This window comes from Diabrotica undecimpunctata, chromosome 9, assembly GCF_040954645.1.
Source record: "Diabrotica undecimpunctata isolate CICGRU chromosome 9, icDiaUnde3, whole genome shotgun sequence".
Lineage (NCBI taxonomy): Eukaryota > Metazoa > Arthropoda > Insecta > Coleoptera > Chrysomelidae > Diabrotica > Diabrotica undecimpunctata.
In genome coordinates this window covers 20,894,282-20,918,847 of record NC_092811.1, presented here as the reverse complement: position 1 = coordinate 20,918,847, position 24,566 = coordinate 20,894,282, and the positions used below count along the sequence as shown (strand labels likewise).

At 33.8% G+C, this 24,566-nt stretch overlaps 2 protein-coding genes across 5 annotated transcripts in view; one reads left to right on the top strand and one right to left on the bottom strand.

Moving 5' to 3' along the window:
* The window catches only part of LOC140449647 (guanylate kinase), a 202,127-nt gene that overhangs the window by 64,793 nt on the left and 112,768 nt on the right, over nt 1-24,566 (bottom strand). The window lies entirely within an intron of this gene.
* LOC140449644 (uncharacterized) overlaps nt 1-24,566 on the top strand; it is a 197,524-nt gene that overhangs the window by 162,933 nt on the left and 10,025 nt on the right. For all 3 annotated transcript variants that reach the window (XM_072542891.1, XM_072542893.1, XM_072542894.1), the window contains 2 exons: nt 8,080-11,455; nt 17,057-17,260. In XM_072542891.1, the coding sequence (XP_072398992.1) occupies nt 8,080-11,455; nt 17,057-17,260 (3,580 nt within the window). The remainder of the gene's footprint in view (nt 1-8,079; nt 11,456-17,056; nt 17,261-24,566) is intronic.

Genomic DNA, 24,566 nt, shown 5'->3' with positions numbered 1-24,566 from the left:
GCTTTTTGATATGACTTCTTTTCGTACTGGCGCAATTATAGGAGTGTATCACACCTTCCAGGACTCTTTTTCTGTGACTTGGGCCTTTTGTGTTTGGCATAAGTAGAGCTAGTGTTTGGATCTCCTTTTAGTTTTTTATCATGTGCATATGGGATTCAAATGTAAGTTTTTGGTTCCAATGTGACTCCTAGAAGATACATTGTATTTGCAGGATATCGTAATCTCTTTTCATCAGATCTTTTTTTAGTACTTAAGTCCTTTTATTATCTACTATTATTTTTTCTTATGCCTCCCGTGTCTTCTTTCATGCGGTGGTATTTGCAAGTTTTCTGTGTAAATGGGATCACCTGCAAATGCAGGGTTCTACAATTTGTTTTAAGATCCGGTTTATGACGTCATCGTAGAAAACAGTCCTTCTTCTTCTTCTGGTTCCTATCCGTTTCGGATGTTGGAAATCATATTGGCAATCATGACCTTGCTCGCTGCGGCTCGAAACAGCTCCGTTGAGGTTTTCTTAAACCATGTTCTTAAATTAAACAAACAGTCCACGTTACTTTTTACAGTGATTTTTATATTCTTCAGAGCTTCGATGATTATAATCGTTACGTAGTTGGCTATATCTACGCTTCCATTGATGTTCCGAGATAATTTATCTTTATTCATTGAGTTTTTCCAGATTTTTTTATTAGCTTTTTATATAACTTCACTACACTGTTTAATAAGGAGATAGGTCATTATGATACTGATTCTTCCGCTGGCTTTCACTCTTTAATCAGTATTTCTTTTACTGATATCTTTAGTATTTGGTCCAGCACCCCGTCTGGTAGAGGTGCTTTATTTTCTTTCATGCACTCTATTGCTGCTCTAACGGGAATAGTGCTACATTTTCAACTCTTCCTTGTTCGAGACTTTTAATGGTTTTTACGAACAGTAGTGCTATGTGGTAAAAAACGGTAAAATGTTGGACGAAATAATAGAGAAATTCTAAGGTAATATTCTTTGGTATTGGTAAGACATATCGAGAGGGTATTACAACAAAGACTGTAACATTGGAGGCAATGGAGCTGTAAAAAAACATGTGGTATAATATTATAATGTATGTCACTGAATGTTGGGACAGTTAAAAAGAAAGTATGTTTCAGAAATATTGCCGTAGAGTGGGCAAAATGATAAAATTAATACTAAAAATCTCTTGAAAAGTGATGCAAAAAGTAACTCGCGATATTTTTCTATTAACTAGTATATTTTCCGAGGCTTTATATCGGTTCTTTGAACGCGGCTTCTGAGCTACTCAATCTACCCAGTCATCGCGCTCATAATCCCCAGGTGATAATATCAGCAGAAAAAACCAAATGTATGACAACATCTAAATACCCACTACGATGTAAAATCGAAATTGATGGGAAGATAATAAAGCAGGAAGCAAGGTTTAGATATCTGGGAATAGATATAACTAGTTACGAAGATGTTGAAGAAGAAATACAACAAAGCTTAAAAGCAAGTAAAGCGGCGGGATCTCTTAAGGACACAATCTGGAAGAACAAAAATCTAGGACAAGACACAAAAACAAGAATCTATAAAGCAGCAATTGACCTATATTAACATACACGGCGCGGCGGAGACAAGACCTGACACTTTTAAAATGAGACGACTACTAGAAACAACAGAGATGAAAATATTCCGACGAATATCAGGGAAAAGTCTGTTGGATAGGAAGAGAAGCGAAAACATAAGAAGAGCATGCAATATAGAAGACATAAATGGATGGGTGAAAAAATGGAAACAGGAGTGGAACGAACACATTAGTAGAATGGCAGAGGATAGGATAGTACGAATAGCACTAGATAAGTCACTAAATGAACGAAGAAGAGAGGTTATTGACAGACCAAGAAAAAGGTGCGATAATTTAAACAATTTAGGAGGCTAATATTGAGGAAGAAACAGGATTTAAAGCCTACATACAAGAAGGAAGAACAAGAAGAAGTATATTTCCCGACTGAAGTTTTTGAATTGTTGTTGGTTAATACCGGCACACATATATAACCGAATGTTCTATTAAAACATATTGAATATTGAAAAATACAAGCCTCATTTTAAACGTTGACGTAATAAAGCCGATCCTTATTTGCCATTATTTTTCCGGATTACACAAGTTCACTTATTTATATTTCACACCCAGATATGCCTCGAAAATGGTTTTAGTAATCGTTCAACATCCTGTAGTGTTAGATTTTTGATAAGATATCCTATTACCTAAGCAACTGTTTAAATAGACTTCCAATTTTGCACTTTTATTCAATTCAAAGCCAATAATATTCAAATATTATCGGGTTCTCACGAGAACTGAATGTGAATTTTATGAAAAATGTTCTTTACGTCAACATTAAAAGCAAATAAAAGTAGATGTATCGTTTATTGTACATAGTATGTATATTGTGTTCCTAAATGCATTTGTCCAACTTCTCCCTGTTTGTGCGATGTAAATTTAGAGACGATCTTCACAAGTTGCTTAGACTGCTATTCTTACGATGAGGACTAGTTATTTACGAGAGAGAGTTGGTTAGAAACGAAGGCAATGTGAGAGTTGATATAGACCCCCAATCATCGATGAACAAATCCATCCCTAAATATTAGTACTTTAATTTTGAAGTACGCTACTTAGAAAACTTTATTGATAAAGACAACAAAGAGCTGTGCAATTTCCAAAAGAGCAATTTGCTTTGTGTTTATATTCAAAATGAGTTTTTCATCAAGTATCGGCTAAATCCGTGAAAAACCGAAGGTATTGCACTCACACCAAGTGCATAGTACCATTTTTATACAAAGACTTAAGTTATTCCGTGCATGAAAATCCCCGATGATTTCGTAAACGGTTCAATGAAAAGTTAAAAGGCGAAAAATGTAGAGATCCTTATCCACCGCAAATGGTTATCGCCTGGTAGGGAAGCAATAAACAAAACAATACGGGGCCCTGGCAGCCACTTTGTTTCGAACACAGGTGTGTTAAAATGTTGTGCACGTGTAATTTTCAGATATTTAAAATGCAACAATTAAATGTATATGAGGGCAATAATTGTGCGGCCACGACGACGTTATGTGACTTAAATAGAACAGAGGCGTTCGTCGGGTACTTACCACTTTATATGCTAAAATGTAAACTTTATTTGACCTTGAGAGAAAGAGTAACAAATATCTGGCAAAACTTATTCATGTAAGTAGATGCATGGAGAAAATATGGAAATATGCTAGAAATGTGGTTAAAAGAAAAAATTATACTAATAATCCCTTAATTATATATTTTTTAAATGATTTTGCGTAAAGAATGCAAATGATATTGTTCATTAGCAAAATATAGATTCCAAACATCCCGTAGTTTTTCAATATGCTTGGATTTGCAGTTTACTTAAATCGTCATCGATGAGAAGTCTACTTCATGCACATTTTGTCGTCCTAGTTTTCCTCGCATATTGCCTTATTGATGTTAGTCCTCGACTGGTTTCCAATTCCAAGTTACTTTTGCAAGCCGCGACTCAGTCATTCATTCGGACTTCATGTACATACCATCTTAATTGTTATTGTTCAACAACTTTTACGATTGTCTTTCTGTCCCAATATCTTTTATTTATTCGTTTTTGACAACTGTCTCGACGCGATAATATCCGCCAGACACTCATTTCCATAGTGTCTCTTGTCATAATTATATCTATCTTCACGTTTCTGCCTCGTAAATTTTGATACATACTTTTGATGATCGTATTGTAGATATATTTTTCTTACTTTAATCTACTTGGAGCTCTTCTTCCTAAGTTTATTCTTTCTTAAATTTCCTGCTTGTCAGTTCCTTCTTACTAATTTCTGCTCGAAAATAACTATGGTTTTCGAATCCCCTTCATTCTGTCGTTTTCTCCTAGAATTAAAAGTTGTCTCTGGTCGTCAGTAAATTGTAATAAATATCTCTCTCTGTCTTGTTCATTGTCCATGGCACTTATTTTTCCAATTTATCAGCCTATATTCAATATTATCAATTAAAAGATCTTCTATAGCCATACAAAACCTTCCAGCCATTGCAGATTGGTTAAACAGTTAGATCTTGAGAAGTCCCAAAAATTTACAATGGGGTACCCTTTTACATCTAAGGCTTTCGACAAGTCTTCCTGTCTTCTTTAAGGAGCTATCCTTGTGGCAGTGTGATGTAAAAGGTGTATGACAACATTAGTTACAGATGTACGCAGACAACCAGCTGACAGTATCGTCAAACTAATATACAAAATGCATGGCATACTAGAATAGCACATGTGATATTCCAGTCGAAATTTTTCACGATAGTCTTTCACACGAAACTCATCGATATAGAAGTTTGAAGAGTGGAAATCAGCGTAAAATTTACGGGAACTGATTCTTGCTAGAATTTAAACGTGTGAATTAGAATTATAATCATCAAAATAAAGTTAGAAAGCGGGAATATAGGTCATTTACGCACTACATAACCGATTTTTCCAGATTAGCTAAATATCTACTATGTATATTTACTTTTTAACGGCTTCCTGTCTTCAAATTGATATTTTTTATAGATATAGGCCCTACCGTTACTACGAAATAAGCGCATACATAATGATAAGAGGTTATTATCAAAACGGTTGAAGTTTTTATTTACATTACAATCAGCGTTATTCTCCCCTACGTCATGGTTGGATATTATATGTCTGTGGTGACATATCGTATTGCGTTAAGTGTTGTTGTAAAATAATGTAAGTATGATAAGTCTTATGTATTGCATATTTCTCCGTACAGTGGGTTTGTTGATGCCAGCACATTCTTTTGAATTGCTGAACTTGAAAAACGATACTAACAAAAACAAATTAACAAAGAATCTTGGATCTAATATATTAAGTCTTGTTAGTTTATCAAATACTCGTATTATAGCATTACAATACATACACTGACTTTTAACGCGTTTTGATAAACTTCTTGGTTCAAGAGTTGTTTCGGGGATCTCCAAAATATCTCTTATGTCGACTTTGAGTCCTATTTAAAGTCGGATTTCAAACCGAACTCTAAGTAAAGGTTCTGTCAATTGAAAAGCGAGCTGCTTAAGGTATATTCCTCTGTGTATTTTATTATTTTCATTATCTAAATTATTTAACACCGCAGCATTTATGGCGCTGTCATAAAGCATTCCATAAAAAATCGCATTGGCCATCGTCGAGTGCTTTTTGCTGTTTTATAGGCATGGCAAAGTTTGTCAAACGTATCAGTGCCATCTTTAGTCCCATTATAATCTAGTATAATTTGCGGCTTACCACTTTCAGGATCAATTTTATCTGAATAGTGCATCGTTGACAACAAAACAATCACTTTTTTTTTAAGGAAACGAACCAGGGTTTTTGTCATCAAATGCAAATTGAGAACGTCCCTCTACTTTTTCATCTAAAAGCAAAGGAGATATTTCTCGCTTACTCCAGTAAGTTGTACCATCGTTTTCGTGGTCTTCCTAGTGATCGTCTTCCTATTGGGGAACCATCTCTTGCTGTCTTTACTACTTTATTAGTTGTCATTCGGCTTATATGATTGTTCCATTCTACTCTTCTATTTCTTACCCAGTTCTTTATGTTCTCCGCCTTGTATTTACGTCGTATATCTGTACTTCTAGCTCTGTACTATAGTGTCTTGTCATAAATTCTTCTGTTTTTTCATCTCTGCTGTTTCTAACATCCTTTTTGTTCTCTGTCAGATCGTGTTTCTGCCGCGTATGTTATTATTGGGCTGATGACTGTTTTGGTAAATTCTGCCATTCAGGCAACCTGCGGCTCTGTGTGCTGTTTTCACTTGATATTTCACTTCAGTTTCGAGCTTTCCGTAGCTAATGTGATGCCTAGATATTTAAACCCCATCACTTGTTCTATTATCTGACTTTCCTGCTCCAATTTACATCTTAGTAAATTTGCTGCTGTTGTAACCATGCATTTTGTCTTCTTTGGGGAAATTAACATGTTAAATTTTCTGGCGGTTATATTAAATTGGTGCAGCATACGTTGTAAATCCTCTTTACTTTGAGAGAGTAGTATTGGATCGTCTGCATAGCAGATTATTTTAAGTTGTTTTTCTCCCATTTGGTATCATTTTTTAGTTCTTACTTTTTTTATTATTTCATCCATAATCAGGTTGAACAATAAAGCACTCTGGGAATCTCCTGTTCTCTACTGTAAAAAGGATTTCTTTTTTTGTTCACATTTTGTCTCTTTAAACCATGGTGTTTTCTTTTTTGAAATGTTAGTGTTTGTTACTTTCCTCTCTGCAAGTGATTATGTTGCTGCGTTAATTATGTTATTTTTGAGTTTTTCCCAGCTTTCCTCGATCTTATCGTGATCTAATATTTCATTCCCAGCGATCTTCTCTGATATTCTTTTGTTATATAAGTATTCCGTGGGTTCCGTATTTAGTCCTTCGACTTTGATTTTTGTTTGTGTTGGCACCGCTCTCTTGGGTGTAAAGTATTTCAGGATGATTCTTATTTTACATAATACTAGGTTATGGTCGCTATCTACATCTACCGAGTAGAGGCATCCTACGTCGATTATTTTTGATGGATGTATCTGTTGGTTATAACATAATCTATTTTAGATCTTTGTCCACGGGTGTTAATAAATGTATATCTGTGTTGGTATTTGTGGTCAAAAAATGTGTTGTTTATTCTAAGTTCGTTATTCGTGCAGAAGTTTATCATCAGTTGTTAAAAAGCTCAACGAAAGAAAACCAATTGTCAACAGACAATAGAGATAATCGTATGAGATAACATCATCAGCTTATTGTAAAAAGAATTTGTCCATATCCTGTTGTAGCTCTTGTTCACTTAAAGAACGTTTGGAAGAAAACGATAAATGTTAGTTACATATCATATATCGCACAAAAAATGTAACACGCAAGGCACCTTGGGGTCAAACCGACCCCGAAAAAATTTTACATCGTCACTGGTTGACTATAAACTAAATTCGAACGAAACACTAAGCGTTACTGGTAAGGACATACTAACTAGAATTTACATTGAGGCATGCGCATGTCTCGTTAGATTGTCAAAATATCATGATTTATATAGTAGCTGGGGTACATTTGACCCCACGGTGTCCTTGAAAGGTTAAAGAACGAATAAAAAAATGTTCAAACAATCCGCCATTTTGTACTAAGCAGTATCCAAATCGATTGTAAAATTCTCGTCTAACATACGCGTGGCGTTCTTTTTACACACTTGATAATTCGCATTTTTAATGCTATCCCCAGATGTCCCCAGATAAAATAATCGTTTGATCTCCGGATTTCGGAGGCCACTTAATGTTACAGTTAGGTCTAATCAAACAATTATTAAAACTGTTTTTAAGGAATTCCTTAACCTCCCGGCTATTGTACGCAGGGCACCCATCCATTTGAAACCAAATTTCTTCGGCATCTGTAGTTTTTATGAAATTTGCCTCTTACTTGAATGTTTTCTACACAACATCGTTTTCAGAATAAAAAACAGACAAATCTAGATACACATTAAATTTTTTGGTCCCGATAGAACAGTAACATCTACATTCCATGCCCAACTTGAAGTTTGTTTACTCTGATTACGAGCTCGCAGCACTTTCGACTAAAATTCGGGGTACAAATATTTAAACATTGTTAACACTTAGCCGAAGAATTTCCTGTGACCCGTATCGCCTTTTTATTTTTTACATATTTTATAATACGACCATACAGACAGTGTTGTTTCGAAGGTCTAGTGGGCCATGAATATGTATCTTAGCAAATGAGTAACACCAAACAAAAAAGTCAGTTCCCCAGGGGCGTATCATAACAGTGATTGAAATTAATAAAAATATTCCAAAAATAAATTACTCTAAAAAATAAAAGGTTATAAGGCAATAACTAAATCATAATATAATAATTTCTTTTCAAATAATAAATTGACAGGTTTGATCGCATTGAACGTTTTATTTCCGTACAGTCTGAAAAAATATTTTGTAAAGTATACGCAATACTATATTTTATAAAGTAGTCTACACATTTCATAATAAGTCATCTAATTTATATATTTCTTTGCAGACCCAACCTCACAATGCATCTTCCAATGGATCTTGGAACTGGGCAGAGGATTCATCCACGACGACACCACAAGATACTATATCCGACCTGAGAAAGCAAATTCATGTACTAGAAAATGAAAAATCTGACTTACTGGGTCAACTGGACCAACTGGATGCTGATAATCAAGAGAATTTGGCCAACATCATGGAGATGAAGGAAAAATTACAATTCCAACTGAATGACGTCAACGAAAATTTTCTCAAAGTAAAAAAAGATAATAAAGCTCTAGCTGCTAGAGAACAAGCTATGAGAAAGGAGATAGAAAGGCTTCAACGTACAGAACAAGGTGAAAACGTTGAAGGGCACAATGAGGAAATTAATCAAAAATCAAGAGAGCTTGAAGAAGCGAACCGTAAGCTAATTAGTGAGCTCGAAGTGCTAAAAAAGGAGATGGCTGTTTTACAAACTTCTAATCAAGCTGTTGAGAAAGTTATAGAAGATACTAAAAAATTAGGTGAATCCAGCGAAAAAGAGCACTTTAAAAAACTAGAAAGTGAAAACAAGCTTATTTACTCTGAATTAAAGAAAGCAAACGACAAGATATCATTATTTGAAAAGAAGAGTATCGAAGACGAAGAAAACGTCCAAAAACTAGCTATTATCCTTGAGACGTACGAAGAACAAGTCCGTTTTTTGAAAGAAGAGCTAGAAAAATCCGCAGTTGATCACAATCAGCAACTTTCAGCTTTAAATGGACAAGTTGAGCAGTTAACCACGGGACACACTGAAGATTCAAATACGATCAAAAAGCTGGAAGAAATTGTAGAAGACAACAAAAAATATATAAGTAATTTAGAAAAAGAAAATAATGAATTAAAGGCAACTACTGTTGATTCTTCCTTTGTTAAAGCTTTAGAGGATACCGTTGAAAATCAAAAACGAGAACTAGAAAATTACAAGCTGCAGAAAGAAGAGCTCAAAAAACTTAACGAAGATTTGTTGGTAAAAGCTGCAGGAAGAATGGATGGCGATTTAGAAAGGGAATTAGAAGACATACAAACAGAGCATGAAGCACAGATCAGCGTCCTCAGAGAGGAGTTAGAGCAGTTAAGAAAAGAGGAATCAAGAAACATAGCTGATACCCAGAAGGTTGAAAATTTGGAAGAAGAAAAGATAAGTCTTACTAGAGAGCTCAAAGACTCACAAGAACTACTGCAAGAGTTAAAACACAACCATACGGTTGCATTAGAAAGTCTTCAGCAAAAATATGTGAATATGATAACGGAAAGTCTGGAGAAATTTGACAAATCCGACAATATCTTAGATCTTGACGAAGATCCTCAAGAGCGCGAATTGAGTAGCTGTATCAAAAGAATCATAAACACCATTAGCGAACTAAAAAGTAAATGTAATGAACTAGAAAAACGTTTACAAGATATATCAGAAGAGAAAAGCACAATTTTAACAGAAAAGAATGAAGAAATTAAAAACCTATTGGAACGATCTGATGGACTTCAACAAGAAGTATCAGCTAGCGCACAAGCAGCAAAAGAATTCGAAAACGAATGTAACGAACTCGCAAAAAACAATGACCTATTGATTACCGAGCTTGAGGCATACAAAAATCATCCCGGACTACAAACAATATCTGAGTCCAATGAAGATAACATGATTCTTCTGGAGACGCAACTTGAAAATGCTAATAGAAGAATCGAGGATTTGGAAAAGATTATTGATGACCTAGAAAGAAGTCACATGCGAAAAGATAGTTTGGAAGAAAGTGGCAGTGATTTAGAAAATGCTGTCAAACAACTTAGTGTTACTGAAACAGAAATTACCACCAAACAAAAAGAGTATCAGGATTTGTTGAACAATTTCGATCAGTTGCAAGTTGAGTATGAATCGTTAAAAAGAGAATTGGAAGAAGTTAAAGAAAATTTAGTATTCTCCGATGAAGAAAATTCCGAGCTAAAATCTGCAATTGAAAAACTAAAAACAGATAATGAAAATATGGAATATCAACTTAGTGAACTTAACATAAATTCTGATAGTATGAAGGATGAAATAGAGGAATTCAAACACAAATTCAAGATGCTCCTCAGTGAAAATTCTAATATAAAACTGCAGAGTGACGAAAATTTAAAGAAATACCTGGACTTTGAAAGTAAAATAAACGTTTTGGAAGAAAAACTAGTATCAGAGGAAAATGGTAAAAAAGCTTTGGAATCCCAGGTTGAAAACATTACTGAAAAGTTAAAAAATTCGAAAATGACAGAAACTACATTAAAATTACAACTTGAGCAGAAGAACAACGAATTGGCATCCCAAGCAGAAGAACGATACAATATAGAAATAGCCTTAGATAAAACAAATAGAGATGTAGCTGAATTCCAAAACAATTTTGTCGAATTACAAAACCAAAACGATAAATTGTTAATAGAACAAGAAGAATTTAAGACAAATAATGATACTAATGAACAAAAGATAAGAGAACTACAAAATTTGGTGGCAGATTTAGAAAAACAGTTGGAAGTTGTCAAGACCGATAGTGTGCAAAAAGAAGTACAGAATGTAACGGAGGAGATGCCAGGAAATAGTGATTATAATAACTTAAAACTAATTTTAGACCAAACTGTTTTAGAAAAAGCAAATTTGCAGGCAGAACTGAACAAACTAACCCAAATTCAGTCACAGCTAAAAGAAACTACAGAAAAAATATCTGTGCTGCAAAATCAACTACAAGAAATCACAAATTCCCGCAATGAACTCATCAACATGGTAACCATGAAACATCAGGAAAATGTTACATACCATAACGAAATCCAAAAACTGAACCAAGTGTTAATAGCCGAAGCAGAAAAATATAAAAATTTAGAAGCACAACTGAAAACGGCTGTTTCCCCTGAAGATATCGAAGCCAAAAGCAACGAAATAGAAAAACTGACGGACCAAAACAATTTCCTCAAAGAAAAATGTGAAGTTCTGGCTAAGAATCTTCTCGAAGAACAAGCTCAAACACAAAAGTTATTAGCAGAGAGATCGGTTCCTTCTGAAAAAGAAACGTCCCTCCAAAAGAAGGTAGATAGGCTTCAAGCTCATTTGCTAGAGCTAGAAGAGCATTACACTCAAGAACTCTTCCAAGCCGAACAGAAAAACGCAGCTTTGAAGGCGAAGGTATCAGATATTGAAGAGAGGGAAAAGAGTTCCAGTACCATGTATACATCTGTCAGTATAAGAGCCAATCAACAAGTGGAGTCACTTCAGAGTCAGTTGCAGACTGCGATAGCCGAAAGAGATTCTTTGCGAAAGCAGATCTCTGATGCCGAGGATGAGAATACAAAACAAGCCGCAGCACTGGCGAATCTACAATTCGTGCTTGAACAGTTTAGGAAAGGTATTGTGCATATATTTTATATATTATAGTTATAATTTTTTTTCGGTTTATCTTATGCTCTTGTAAATAGGATCCAGTGTAGTTTACTGAATAATATTTCAGACCAAAAACAAGCAAAACGATTATTACAACTTCTGCTCACTATACCACGACAATAAATTGTGGAGGGTGACTCATAAATGTAACCTGATCTACTAATTGTACGGAGGTCAAATATGTCGTTTACAAATAAGAATATATCAAAATAATATCGGTTGCATTTTAATATTCACGATGCATTTTAGCAAATTAAAATTTGATCAGCACAAATTATCTGATCTTCTTAACTCTTTAAATTTATCAGTAGCGTTTCATAACGGCAACTTAAAAGTATTTTCTACATCGAAAATTGAATTTATTTGAGAAATTTATTTAAAAAACTGAAAATAGATTAGAACGGTATTTTAAATACCTTCTTGTAACCTGAACAGATGTACAGCTGTTCCTATACCTCTCATTTACTAGCATGTAATCAATCTTATTTCTTACAATCCTTTCCACAGAATCCTGTGGAGATTGCCAGGTGTACAATTTCCTTGGGTGTAGCTTAAACCAGGTGTTCATTATTATCTTTTGCTATTTTGCTACTTTACCTCCAATGTATCTCCCCGATCGTTCCGATTTCCTAAATGGTTTCAGTCCAAATGGTCCAACTGCAGATGATGTTTTGCTGGCCCCAACTTTGGCGTTGAAGTCACCCATGACAATTGTTAGGTCTTGCTTTTTCAACCTTTTCACTTCTTGTATAGTTCTTCTTCCTCTTCTTCTGTTCCTTCTGTTGTAGGTGCACACACTTGAATTATATTGATGTCGATCGGTCTTGCTTTCAGTTGTATGAGCATCACACTTGGATGGAAACCTGGTTGGAAGGTAGATAACCTTATATGTTTAATTGGAATTATGGCAGCGTTTTATGAATCGAAGGTTATGATCATTTTACTAACTACCAAACTAAATGTTTTCGTCCGCACTATTTTGAATTTATAGGTTGGTTGTAAAATATCAAGTCAGTTTTCTTTCGCCCTCAATACTATAGCCATTGGCAATCAGACACAGATAAAAAAAAAACATTAACCAACATCTTCTGTTGAAGGTATTTTTTAGTCCATAATATACTTTCCAAATAATGATGTGAGACGGGTCTATGACGTGAATGTCTTTGAGTATTTTCTTGCTTTGTGTTTTTTGGAGATTGCGGTAAAAATGTAGATTGAAGCCAGTCTGGGTATCACCCCGGTGTTGTAATACTGCCTTAAAATGTTTTCACTACTACTTTTCATTCAGTGTATACTGTATTAAAGAGTTTTATATTTCAAAAAGGTCACGAAAGCTCATGAATATAGGGAACAAGTCACGGAAAATTAGAAATAAAATTTCTCTAATAAAAGCAGAAAGTGAGGAAAGTTTATCAAACCTTGGTAAAATTGTTTCCTAAATTGATGGACGAATTTACTTTTAACTTTACTTTATGCTCAAAGTTTTGGTTGACCTATTTGTGATTTGTAGGCTTTATTATTAGAATTCAACTGTGAATTAAGTCCAAATAAATCTGCTTCAGCTATAATACAATATTTCTTGTGACTAAATTATATTAGAAATATACGTAAAACATTTTCATTTTCTATTAAGCCATTATTATACAGTATTAGCCAGAAAATCATTGTTGTGTGGTGTGTCGAATAAATGCCTTGTTATTAAGTAAAGTCAGCTTCATTATTTTGAATGGTCGCGTATTATATCCGAATAACCTCGGTATCTCAAGCTAATTTCGACCCGACAAATATTTCTTTTTAGTTTCCACCTCCGGTCCATTTCGAACTCACGACTTGTTCTAATTTTTATATCTCTCCCACTGGACTACCAAGTCGTCATTGTGTAAAATTTGAAGAAGTGTTTTCAATCTAACTGGATAACACTGTATATTGTAATATTTTTCTATTTTTCACAATTTATTACGAAACTTTATTCTTAATCGAGTGTTTCTAATAGTTATCTAAATTTTAGTAGACTAAGCGGCACCTGTTGTATCTAAAGATTAAATAACGAAAGTCTGGTCCTGTACCCTGTACCTACTTATAAGATAAGCTTTTATAACCTCTCAGGCTCATTAGATTCGAGTAAACAAAGCTTAAAACTTCTTAAGGTCCGCTGATTCATCATATTTATAATTATAATACAACACAATAAAATGGTATCTTTATAATCCTACTGTAATAAGATATGTAGTGTTTTGTCTTGAGTATTCAGTGAATTTGGTATGTATCTGTGTGTTGGCGGTTGTCCTGGGTCATGATGCTGAAAGAATGAAGTTCACTGTAACAAAATAGGTATATACGAGGTAATTTAGATTGATTTTTGTATTCAATCTGTCCCGTTATTCAATAATTAATCTTTATTCATATTATAAGCATTGTAAAATTCATTCAGTATAATCAAACAAAAAAAAATCGGTTGCCTGTAAAGTCGGTTTTACGGGCGAAGATTTTACGTGACAACGTCTTTTTCTTGGTAGAATATTTATTGATATGAATATTATTAAATTGCACAATAGGAACAAGGAATTGAATGAAAATAAGAATTGCACAAATTTTAACTATAGAAATATATTTTGTTTACTAAAACATTGTACATGTAAACTTAAACTTAACTAATTTCTGTTTGAGTGATTTTGTTGAGGATAGGACGATGATAGGAGAAATATGAAATGAAAGGAAGTGTTTCTGCTGTAATGTGTCTTGAACGCCAAGAACGCTCGAGAAAGACAGAGACACAAGCACGGAAGCACGCACCGATTCAACGCGCCTAATTCTCTAGTGCTGCGCGCGCAGCGGACCGATCATGTTTGAGTGGGAGAGAGACGCAAGGCATTCGCCGGTCCGGCGGGCCTCTCTCTCTCGTTCGGTGACTCACTGTAACAGACGTGAGCGGGCGTTACACTTTTTCATGAATGACTCCGAGCCACAACCTAATTTAAGACGTTGTCACGTCAATATATTACTATATGTAAATTAATTTATTAACGATATCGTAGGATATTACAGGACAATTAACAAATACCTATATCGATCTGCGTACAGTAATATACGTTAGAACGAGATTGATGGAATGGAAAATGCGGGAGGTGTATTGTTTGATAGATAAATCACAGTGAAGTTTAAAGGAAAATTATGTAAGACACTAAATGTAAGACAAACAAAGAAAGACCGGCGAATGTAGCAGATATGAGCATTTTTCGATTCTTCTTCTTCTTCTTCCTTCTTGTATGTAGGCTTTAAAGCCTGTTTCTTGTATTTCTTGTCTGTTGTATTGAAGATGTGTGTTAATCTTTTGAGCTTGTCTTCTGTTTACGTACTGCTTGTATGATTTCGTCCATTATTATATTAAAGAGAAGTTGGCTTAACAAGTCACCATGTCCAACTCCGCTTTTTACTGGTATACACTGTGTTAGTTTTCCATTTATATTTGCCTGTATTCGATTATGTAAGTAGATGTTTTCGATGGTTTGTATAATATTGATTGGTATGTTTATTTTATACAGTAGGTGTAAGACGTCTTTGACTTGGATGCGATCGAAAGCCTATGTCAGGTCTATAAAACATAGATTATGCTGGTTTATTGTACTCGATGGTTCTGTGATTTGTCTTAGTACAAATACGGCACCTACGCAGAGTCTTCCGGATCTGAATCCTTGTTATTCATCTGATAAAGTTGTTAGTTTATTGATTTTGTTGGTTAGGACTTCTATAGTAAGCTTAAGTGCGATATTCAGTAGATTTATACCTCTATAATTGTTGGCATCTTCTTTATCGCGTCTGGTATCTTGTAGTGCAATATTAGATTTTGTATTTTTTTTTATATTATTTTAGAAGCTCGTTGGTCATTCCGTCTGGTCCTGGCGACCTTCTATTTTTGAGTGAATTTATGGCTATTTCTAGTTCCTGAAAACCGATTTCTATTTCTGGTCTTAATTCAGGTACGTTATTGGGTTGATTATTATTTTCCTTTCCTTTAAACAGTTCCGTCAGATATCTTTCCCATTTGTTTGCTGGTATGTTATTGTATTCCTGCAATTCTGCCATTTTTTTCCGTTGGTTTTTTATGAATCTCCATATTTGTTTTTGTGTACCGTAGAAGTCGCTTTCCATCCTTTTTATAAACTGTTCCCAGTGTTCATTTTTTGTTCTTATTACCAGTTTCATTTCTTATTGTTCTATAGGTGTCTCGGGATTCTGGAGTATTTGATATTTTGTAATGTGTGTAGGCTTCTCGTTTCTCTTTACATTTCTCTTTTATTTCTTTTCTGAACCATAGTGTATTGTTGTTGTTTCTTTTGTTCAATATGCCTTTGCGTTTTCCTAGAGCTTCTGTTGCTGCTTCTTCAATGTTGTTTATAATTTTCTCCCAGCTCGCGTTTATATCTTCGATGTCGTCTATTTTTTTCAGCTGTATCTTCTGTACTAGCCTCCTTTGGTACATTTCTCTTGTAGAATATTTAGGAGTGCATTTTTCGATGAACGGTGAAATTAATTAATAGTATTACTCTTCTATTGTTCCTGAAAGAAGTAGGAGAGAGCGACCGATAAGATATGGTAGAAAGATATTTTCGTTTGCTGCATCGGAACATTTTGCCTGTACTGTTTCCCTTTCGGGTCTTCATGCAGTATTTCCTTTTCTTGAATCCCATTTCGTGCATTAAATTTTTAAGTAGAATCATAAATTCACTTTGCTTTTATCACTATGTGGGGGTTGACTTCCATAATTACATTTCTCCATAGCTTTTTATCTTGGGTTATAACAATATCAATCCTCTTTACAGACATATCCTGCGAGATGTTCTTTGGTCTTTCTCCTCTATTCCTTTCAGGAACTTACAATAAATATATTGACCTATGCTCTCTCATTTTGGCATCAGTTGGTGCAACACTTGATTTGCCCTAATATATTATTTATTCTTGATTTTATACTTCTCATTCCACCCATCCATCTAAACATTCTTATTTCCGCCATATACATTCGTGATCTTCTTAGTAATTATGCTGTCGTTAGATTCCATTAGGTCATGCTAACCTCATAGAATGATCGATCACGATCGAGCATTATGAATCCTTCTTCCACACGGTTTTACGACTCTTCTATTATAGTATGTTGGTGTTAGTGTTCCAGTCGCAAATTTAACTTGTCAGATCATCTGCTCCATTGTCTTTTCACACTTGATTGTGTGTATTTTTGACAAGCGCTATCGAATTTCATCGTCAACCTGGCCGTAGTTTTCTGTTTTATTATTCTTTATAGAGTTGTGAAATACGTACGGTATTTGCTTTCGCAAAATATAAAAATTGTGGTCATTTTATTTACTAATAGATTGCAAAAGAGTGTCTTCAATCTGACTAACCATTGAAGTCTACATTCTCAGAATAATTTTTTTTTCATACATTTTAAATCTATGACTAATAGTTCTAATGTTTATAATGTAAATTAGTTTACTATATTATAATCAGTTGTTTGCAGTGGTGACGAAATACTCTATTAATGTTTTTAATTAAAATTTTATCATCGTTTTAGATAAAGAACAAGATGTTATTAGGGAGACCGACCGCATTCGTCGTCATATCAACATCGAAAAACAAGCGCAAGAAGAACTTCGGAAAGAAATAGCCAACCTGCAAGCGCAGCTGGAAGAACGGAATCAAGGCTTGTTGGCAGCTTCGAGATTGTCCGATCAGCTGGAGTCTTCGAAAAAGACCGTCGTGGGTCTGAAAGATGAAGGTAATCTTATGTTTGCGTGTCAGTCATAGATAAGAAAATAGGGACGTACGGTATAATACAAATAATATAGTTAATCAATCATTAGCAAAGTCATCAATCATGTTTTATGATCAGTTAGTCAACTTAAAAATTTATTGTATTTAAAAATATTTTGCAATGCTATTTAATTTTTTCTTGGGAAATTTTTTATCAGTCATTCAGTGATATTTATCATGAAATATACAATGGTGTAAGTTAGATTAGGTACACACAAGTTTAGACATAGACATATAATACAAAATAGTCTAGCTGTAATACAATGTCCGTTCCCCCAGTGGGACAGAGAAGACTGATGGAAACCAGTCCAATGACCAGTTAAATGACCAATGAGAAGTGACGTGGTTGATACAACCGGTTCATTTCTCTGTCGCAATAGGGGAACGCGACTGTATGATAGCAGTCAGTTTATTGACGCTGCAGTCAGAGCGACGTGAAGTACAAATATTATATCGTCTTACTAATCATAATTCTTCATATAAATGAGTAGTTTTGGTGAGCTCCTTTACGTATCAAAGTCGATACATATTTTAAATCTTCTCTAAACCAACCAACATAGGGTATGAAGCCCACTTTTAGCAATCTTCCATCTTACTAGACCTTCTGTCAGTAAATGTTTTGAGTCTTAAACAGTTCCTTAATAAATCTCTCTCCAGTTTGTCTTGTTTGTTGACGACAGTGATTTCTTGTTTGTCGAGTAGACTATTTGCAGTTAACCTGTATGTTCCAGCTATTCGTTTCATCATTTTGAACATATAAAACGTGTCTAACGTTCTATTTGTTTTGTTGTCTTCGATCATTTTATTCTTCTGTTTCCATCTATTCATCCCATCAGTCAAGATTTTACTAATTAACCATTAGGTTGAAACGAATCATCGTTATCATTCTACTTCGGTTGTGGTTGTCACAATATTTTCTAACCTTTTTATAGCTTCCACAAATATTTCATACACTGTTGGAAAAAGAATAATATGGTAAATTTATAGCAGCCAACATAACAATTTCCTTCCCAAGTCTTGCTTCGAGTATATAACTTCTAATGCCGTCTTCAATCTGGCATTACAGCTTAATTACAGCCTTATGTGATGGTTTGTTAATTTTAAAGTTGTGAATGTATAGCAATATTGATAAAATTACTCAACCCCGGTAGTTTTCATTTTTTTTAAGCCCTTTTCTCTATTCGGATTGCCGAATATAGGCCTATATAGTTTTCATAATACTTAAATAAAAATTGTATTCTTGGCTGTCACGTCCCTATTTTCGGAGTTTGCATTAATATTTTGCATGGACAGTAACATTTTTATCAGGTTTTTTCAGTTTCATACACTGTGGTTGTCCGTGAAATATCAGCTGGTAATTCTGGGTGTTTGTGATCCCAGAATATCAGCGGATATTATCATGAACAGCTATTCTGCCACGCATATTACTACATTTTCACCTATTTTTCATTTTTTTTTTCTTATAATAACTGTTTTGTTTTTTATCATTATTTTTCAATACAGTTCGTTGTAATCAGAGTTAAACCGATAATTATTTACAATATGAAATTTTTTTCGACACTAGTGTTGTGGGAACACGTCAAATTTATGAAAAACAATAAAAAATCTTTTAAAAACGATAAAACAAACCGGTTGGGGAACTACTTAAGTGTAATTTTAAATGAAAAATTGAGAACAATAATATTTTGATATCCCCTTTCTACGTCTCTGAAAAATGGAAACTTTTAGTGCAGTATATAATATTCAACCTACGAAAAGTTTTCATTTTAACACGTTGATTCATGGGTAATGCATATTTTATTTATAGCCATCTATGAACCAGTTTGTTATTGATGATCAGGGGGTGAATTTATAAATAAAATTATTAGCGAGCAGTTGAGTACTGAATCATTGTATAAAAGAATTTAATTCAAAAGTTTTGGGTGGGGAACTTTGAGAAAATTTATTAAATTTTATACACCTGCAACAGCTACACATTAAAAACAACATCAACATTTATAATGTTGTGCAAGGTTTAGCTCTGAGCTTTATATTTATTTCTAAAAAAACTTTTGTTAATCTACAAGGTTTAAGTTTGTAAAGTACAATTTGTTTAATGTAGTTGTTGAGTTATATTGTTTTGTTCGTTAATTCAAATACTTATTCAATTTTATGCACTGTATTGTTAATACATTAAGATGGGCGTTTTAATGTCATTTGCACATAATTATCTGGTGATGGTTAATATATATATATATATATATATATATATATATATATATATATATATACATATATATATATATATATATATATATATACATATATATATATATATATATATATATATATATATATATATATATATATATATATATATATATATATGTAATGTAGGTCATTGTTTTTATCTATAATCGCCTCACACCTATTGAGTTCTGATTACTATCACATTTTTCCATTGTGGCCATTTATCATTTCGCTCATCTTTTATTTCCGATTACCCGGCAGCCACAACAAAGTACCTTGTTATGTGTGCCAGGGCATAAGTAGTCCGAAAATGGGAAAAAGAATTTAATGCGGCATGTAGGAAAATATTTTTGGATATCGGCAAGCTAACAGGTCATTACCAAAACGCTCTGAGAACTGTACAAAGTGGACAGAGCATGGAGATACAGAGGAAACGAATGAACATTTATTGTCTGAAACTAAGACGGATAATAGACATTTTAGAATCCTAGAGCTTTTGGGTTAAATCATAGATCTACGAAACAAAAGATTTCCAAGTGGGACTATCAAACGATCTACAATCTGCAACCGTATGGGTTAAGCAAATCGTAGCAATGAAACAGTAACTGGCGCAAATTTGTCTGAGTAACACTAACATTTCGCAAATATGCCACATCGTTGGCATTCATTTTTATTAGAAATGATAGACAGTAAACCGATTTGCCTTTTATATTTTGCAAAATCTACTGGTTTTTCTTTTCTAACCCTACCCTCTAACCCGTACATCTCTTCAGTTCATGATAAAAGAGCTCCATTATTTGTGTTTTTTTTTTCATACTATCAACGAATAGTATCACCAGGGTATTATTAAGGAGTTTTTAATTGCATCTTGGGATTCCTACGTAAATATAGTTGTTATATCCAACTATTTTTTATAAAAGATAACGCTATTCACTATTGACTGGCTTACGAATTGAAATTCAGAAAAAAATTGTTTTTCTATAACATACAAAATATATTTTTTTCATAATTTGTATGCATGAGTATATAATGATGTTCAAGGTAGATAAAATAGTCTATGTTTTGTGTAAATAATAATTTTAATGGTTTAGTACGTTTTTTGACACTAAATATAACAGCAGGTGCTTATTTTTCGTTAATTATCTTTTTACAGCCAATATTACCATTTCTAATGGCCTACTGAAAATATTACGAAAAACTATTAATAATTACTAAAATAAAATTAATGCAAATTACAAACAAAAAGCGTTGCTTAAATATATACAGTCAACTTCTAATTACACACGTTCTGGGCTTAAAGTAAGCCGAATTATAGGATAAATGGCGAGAAAAAATGGGTAGAAGTGAAAATAATAAACTTTTATCGGTCATTGGTGACTTATCGAAGAAACTTCGGAAGATAAATCTGTTCTAGATTTCATTACAGGTCCGACTTTACAATATTTTGTAGAAAATTAAATAAAACTCACAAAGTCACCGTCTGTGATGTGGTAATGTCTTGATTTAGGTTCGAGGCACACTTCTCACACTAAATTGGTCTTGACATCCCTATTTTGGTGACTTATCGAAGAAGTTTCGGGAAGATAAACCTGTTATAGACTGCGTTACAGGTCCAGTCCTAAACTCGTTTAGATATGATGGAGAGGAAAGTAAGATAATCATGAAAGGTTGCCTGTACTCTGTAACATTATTTGGTGTTTGCAAATGATGATATTGCGTTTCGTTTGAAATCGGTTGAAGTTGGTATTTTTTCCCAAAAATTTTTACGTCCATTTTGAAATTTATGCTGAGGCCAGGTTCTTCAAAAAAACGCGTTTTGTTAAAATAATTTTATTTATATTACAAAAGATATTTAAAAATCAACATTTTTACAGGTTATTTTTCAAAATGGCGGCTGTGAAAATTGCTGCCCAACTCGTCCAATTTGTTTGCGGGTGTAATCATTTCTTAAAAACGAATCACCCGAAAGCAAAATACAAAATGGTTTTATATTATGCATCGAATTGACTATGTTCGGTAATGCAATGAAACATTTTCACCGAAAAAAAAAAACAAAATGGCGGGCTTTTCAATTTTTCGAACCTTTTTGCTCTGTTAATTGTTTATATTTTTTTTAAATAACAATCAATATTTTTGGTTGTAGTACCGATCATAGAGATACATCTAAAGAGGTAAAATACCCTTTGGTTCATCTTGATAAGTGCAATAGTTTCGAAATACGAGTGCCACTTAGTTAAAAAAACGTGGTTTCTAGAAAAGCCATTCAAGTAAACAGCTGCCGTTACCCGTCCCGCTTAAGTAGTCGCATTAATTGCTTGGCTCTCTCTGCTCTTCTTTACCACCATCAAGGTCTCGCGGGACTTCGGGATTATGTCTAAGAGTATTTTCTAGAAAATTTTGAAAAAAAAATTCGATTTCTTGATAATTGTTTGGAGGAACAATGGCCTTAATTAAGTTCATTTATCAAAAAGGAGCTTTTTCTACTTTTCCTCCTGATCAAAAAAATAGTCTATCCATTACAGTGTAATTTTTATTGTTCAGTTCCTGTGATTCATCAGTGCCGGTTTGTGATTGTGTTTGTCCACTAATTCTTCCATATTATCATCAGATACATCGATTTCCGTGTATTTGGTCATATAAACAAGATCTTCCTCTATAAAGGCCTAAGATTCACTATTCTTTCGTTTACTGCTTGTTCGCATAAATTATCCAAGTCTGATAAACGTATTATCAATTATAATTGTGATTAATTCCTAATTGATGGATTCGACCGTTACTTGATGGAAATTCATTTTATGTAACAATAAAACACTGAAAACTTTGTTTTCAAAACTTCCACAAAATTTATTTTAAATTCTTATCACTACAGCTGTTTCGGCTGATTGCCTTTCTCAAGTGATCTGTTTTTGGCATGGGTTTACACTTTATAGTCTCTAATGAAATAGGTTGAGGAGGGGAGAACTGTTTGTCTCAAGCTGGTCATTCAGAATTATATCTGTATTTTTTAATTTATTGATTTCCATAGATTCTAACAAAGATAGCTTAAGGCCTTTATTTTGAATGTGGAGAATTTTAAATTCGTCATTAAAAGAATGATTATGATCTAGAAGGTGAAGTGCGTATGTAGAATCTGTTTTTCTATTATTGAAAGCCCTTTTATGTTCTGCTATTCGTTTATTAAAATTTCTACCTGTTTGACCAATGTAAGTTTTTGGGCAGTCGCCACATTTAAGTTTGTACACACCACTGTTTAAGTGTTTTTTATGTTGGCTCTTGTTGTTTTTAATATATTTGCCTAGGTTGTTATTTTATTCTGAAAGCTGGTGTTATTCCTTTCTTTTTTATGTGTTTGGGAATTTTTATTGTGATTAATTCCAATTAAAAGAATAGATAACACTGACATTTATAGTTTTGAACCAAATGAAATCAATATAAGTTCATGAATAGTGATAATTGTTCAGGGAATATACTTATAATCTAATTAGTCTTATATCGAGCAAAACACCGCAATAGACTAGGTATATATTTTAACGAGGATTCCATAACAAAACTGTCAATAATGCTCGGAAACTTAAGCGTATTAAACCAAAAACTAGTGAATAGCGATATCCTATGTGGTACATTTTTTAGCACTCGTCATAAAACGCACCATTTTGTTAAACTTAGCACGAATTGCACGCTTCACCTATGTTTTTTTAATCTCATTTGGTAACTGTGAGGTTGTTTTTTTCCCCAGCTACTGAATGGGATAGCAAAAATGTAGTGTTTGAATCACCATTTTTTTTTATTTTTGCCAGTTTGCACCATTTTTATATCGTTTTTAGTTTTATTTGGAATTATTGTGGGCTTTAGTGATGTTTTAATCGTTTTGACTTAGTTATTGTAGTTTTTATTTGTTGTTTTTTGTTATCACTATATTTACATCGTAGTGTTATCAGTATGATAAATGAAATATATACACTTTTTTACAAATTCAGCTTTATAACTATAAGCTAGTTGACTCCTTTGGTTGCTGAAGAGGTGAAACTCACCTTTTGAATACTGTGATCTTTAAAGATTCCTTTCAGTTTCTTTGTAGATAGCACATTTGCATCTAGACATCTAGGCTAGATCTGATGCATTAAATAAAGTCAACCCAATGATCTTGGTATTTTAGATCGTGTGCTAAAAAGGGCATGTAAAACTCAGATAATTACCATCAGAAGCGAAGTTTTTGTTCTTATCTTTACTGAAGATGAGTTAATATAATCCTTTTGGCACGCCGCTATGGCGTGCCAAATATATTATGCTATGTACGCCGCTATGATGTGTTTTCTTTATTCGTTAAATCAGATCACAAGACACCTAACACGTTACAATCGGATCAATAGGAGCGAAGATAATATATGTGCCCTGTGTGCATACCACCATATTTGATTTTTGTTGACGCCAACATACTTCCCTTCCATTCCCCTTCCAACGAGGCGTCATAACGTCACGACCAGACGAACCCACACCACAAAGAGTCAAAAATGAACAAAAATTTTCATCATCATCATCTTTGGCTCGACAATCCTCTGTGGATCTTGGCCTGCTCTAAGATTCGTCGCCATTCTGTTCGGTTTCTGGCAACTGCCATCTTCTGATTTTTAATATCCGTAAGTCGGTTTCAACTCCATCTAACCACCTAATTCGCGGTCGGCCTTTGCTTCTTCTTCCTACAGGTGTTCATGTGGTTAGCTTTTTAGCAATCGTATTTTCTGGCATTCGTATTATGTGTCCAGCCCGTCTAAGTCGCTGTGTTTTAATGAACGTTATGACATCTGGCTCATCAAAGAGCTGATACAATTCAAAATTATATCTTCTGCGCCACTGCCCTTGGTCGTTTATAGCTCCAAATATTTTGCGGAGTATTTTACGCTCAAATATTCCCAAAAGTCTTTCATCTTTCTGCGTTAGAGTCCATGTTTCTGCTCCATATGTGAGGACCGGCCTCAGCAATTTTTTGTATATAATAACTTTAGTTCTTCTTTGAATGTTTCTTGAGTGGAAATGCTTTTGGA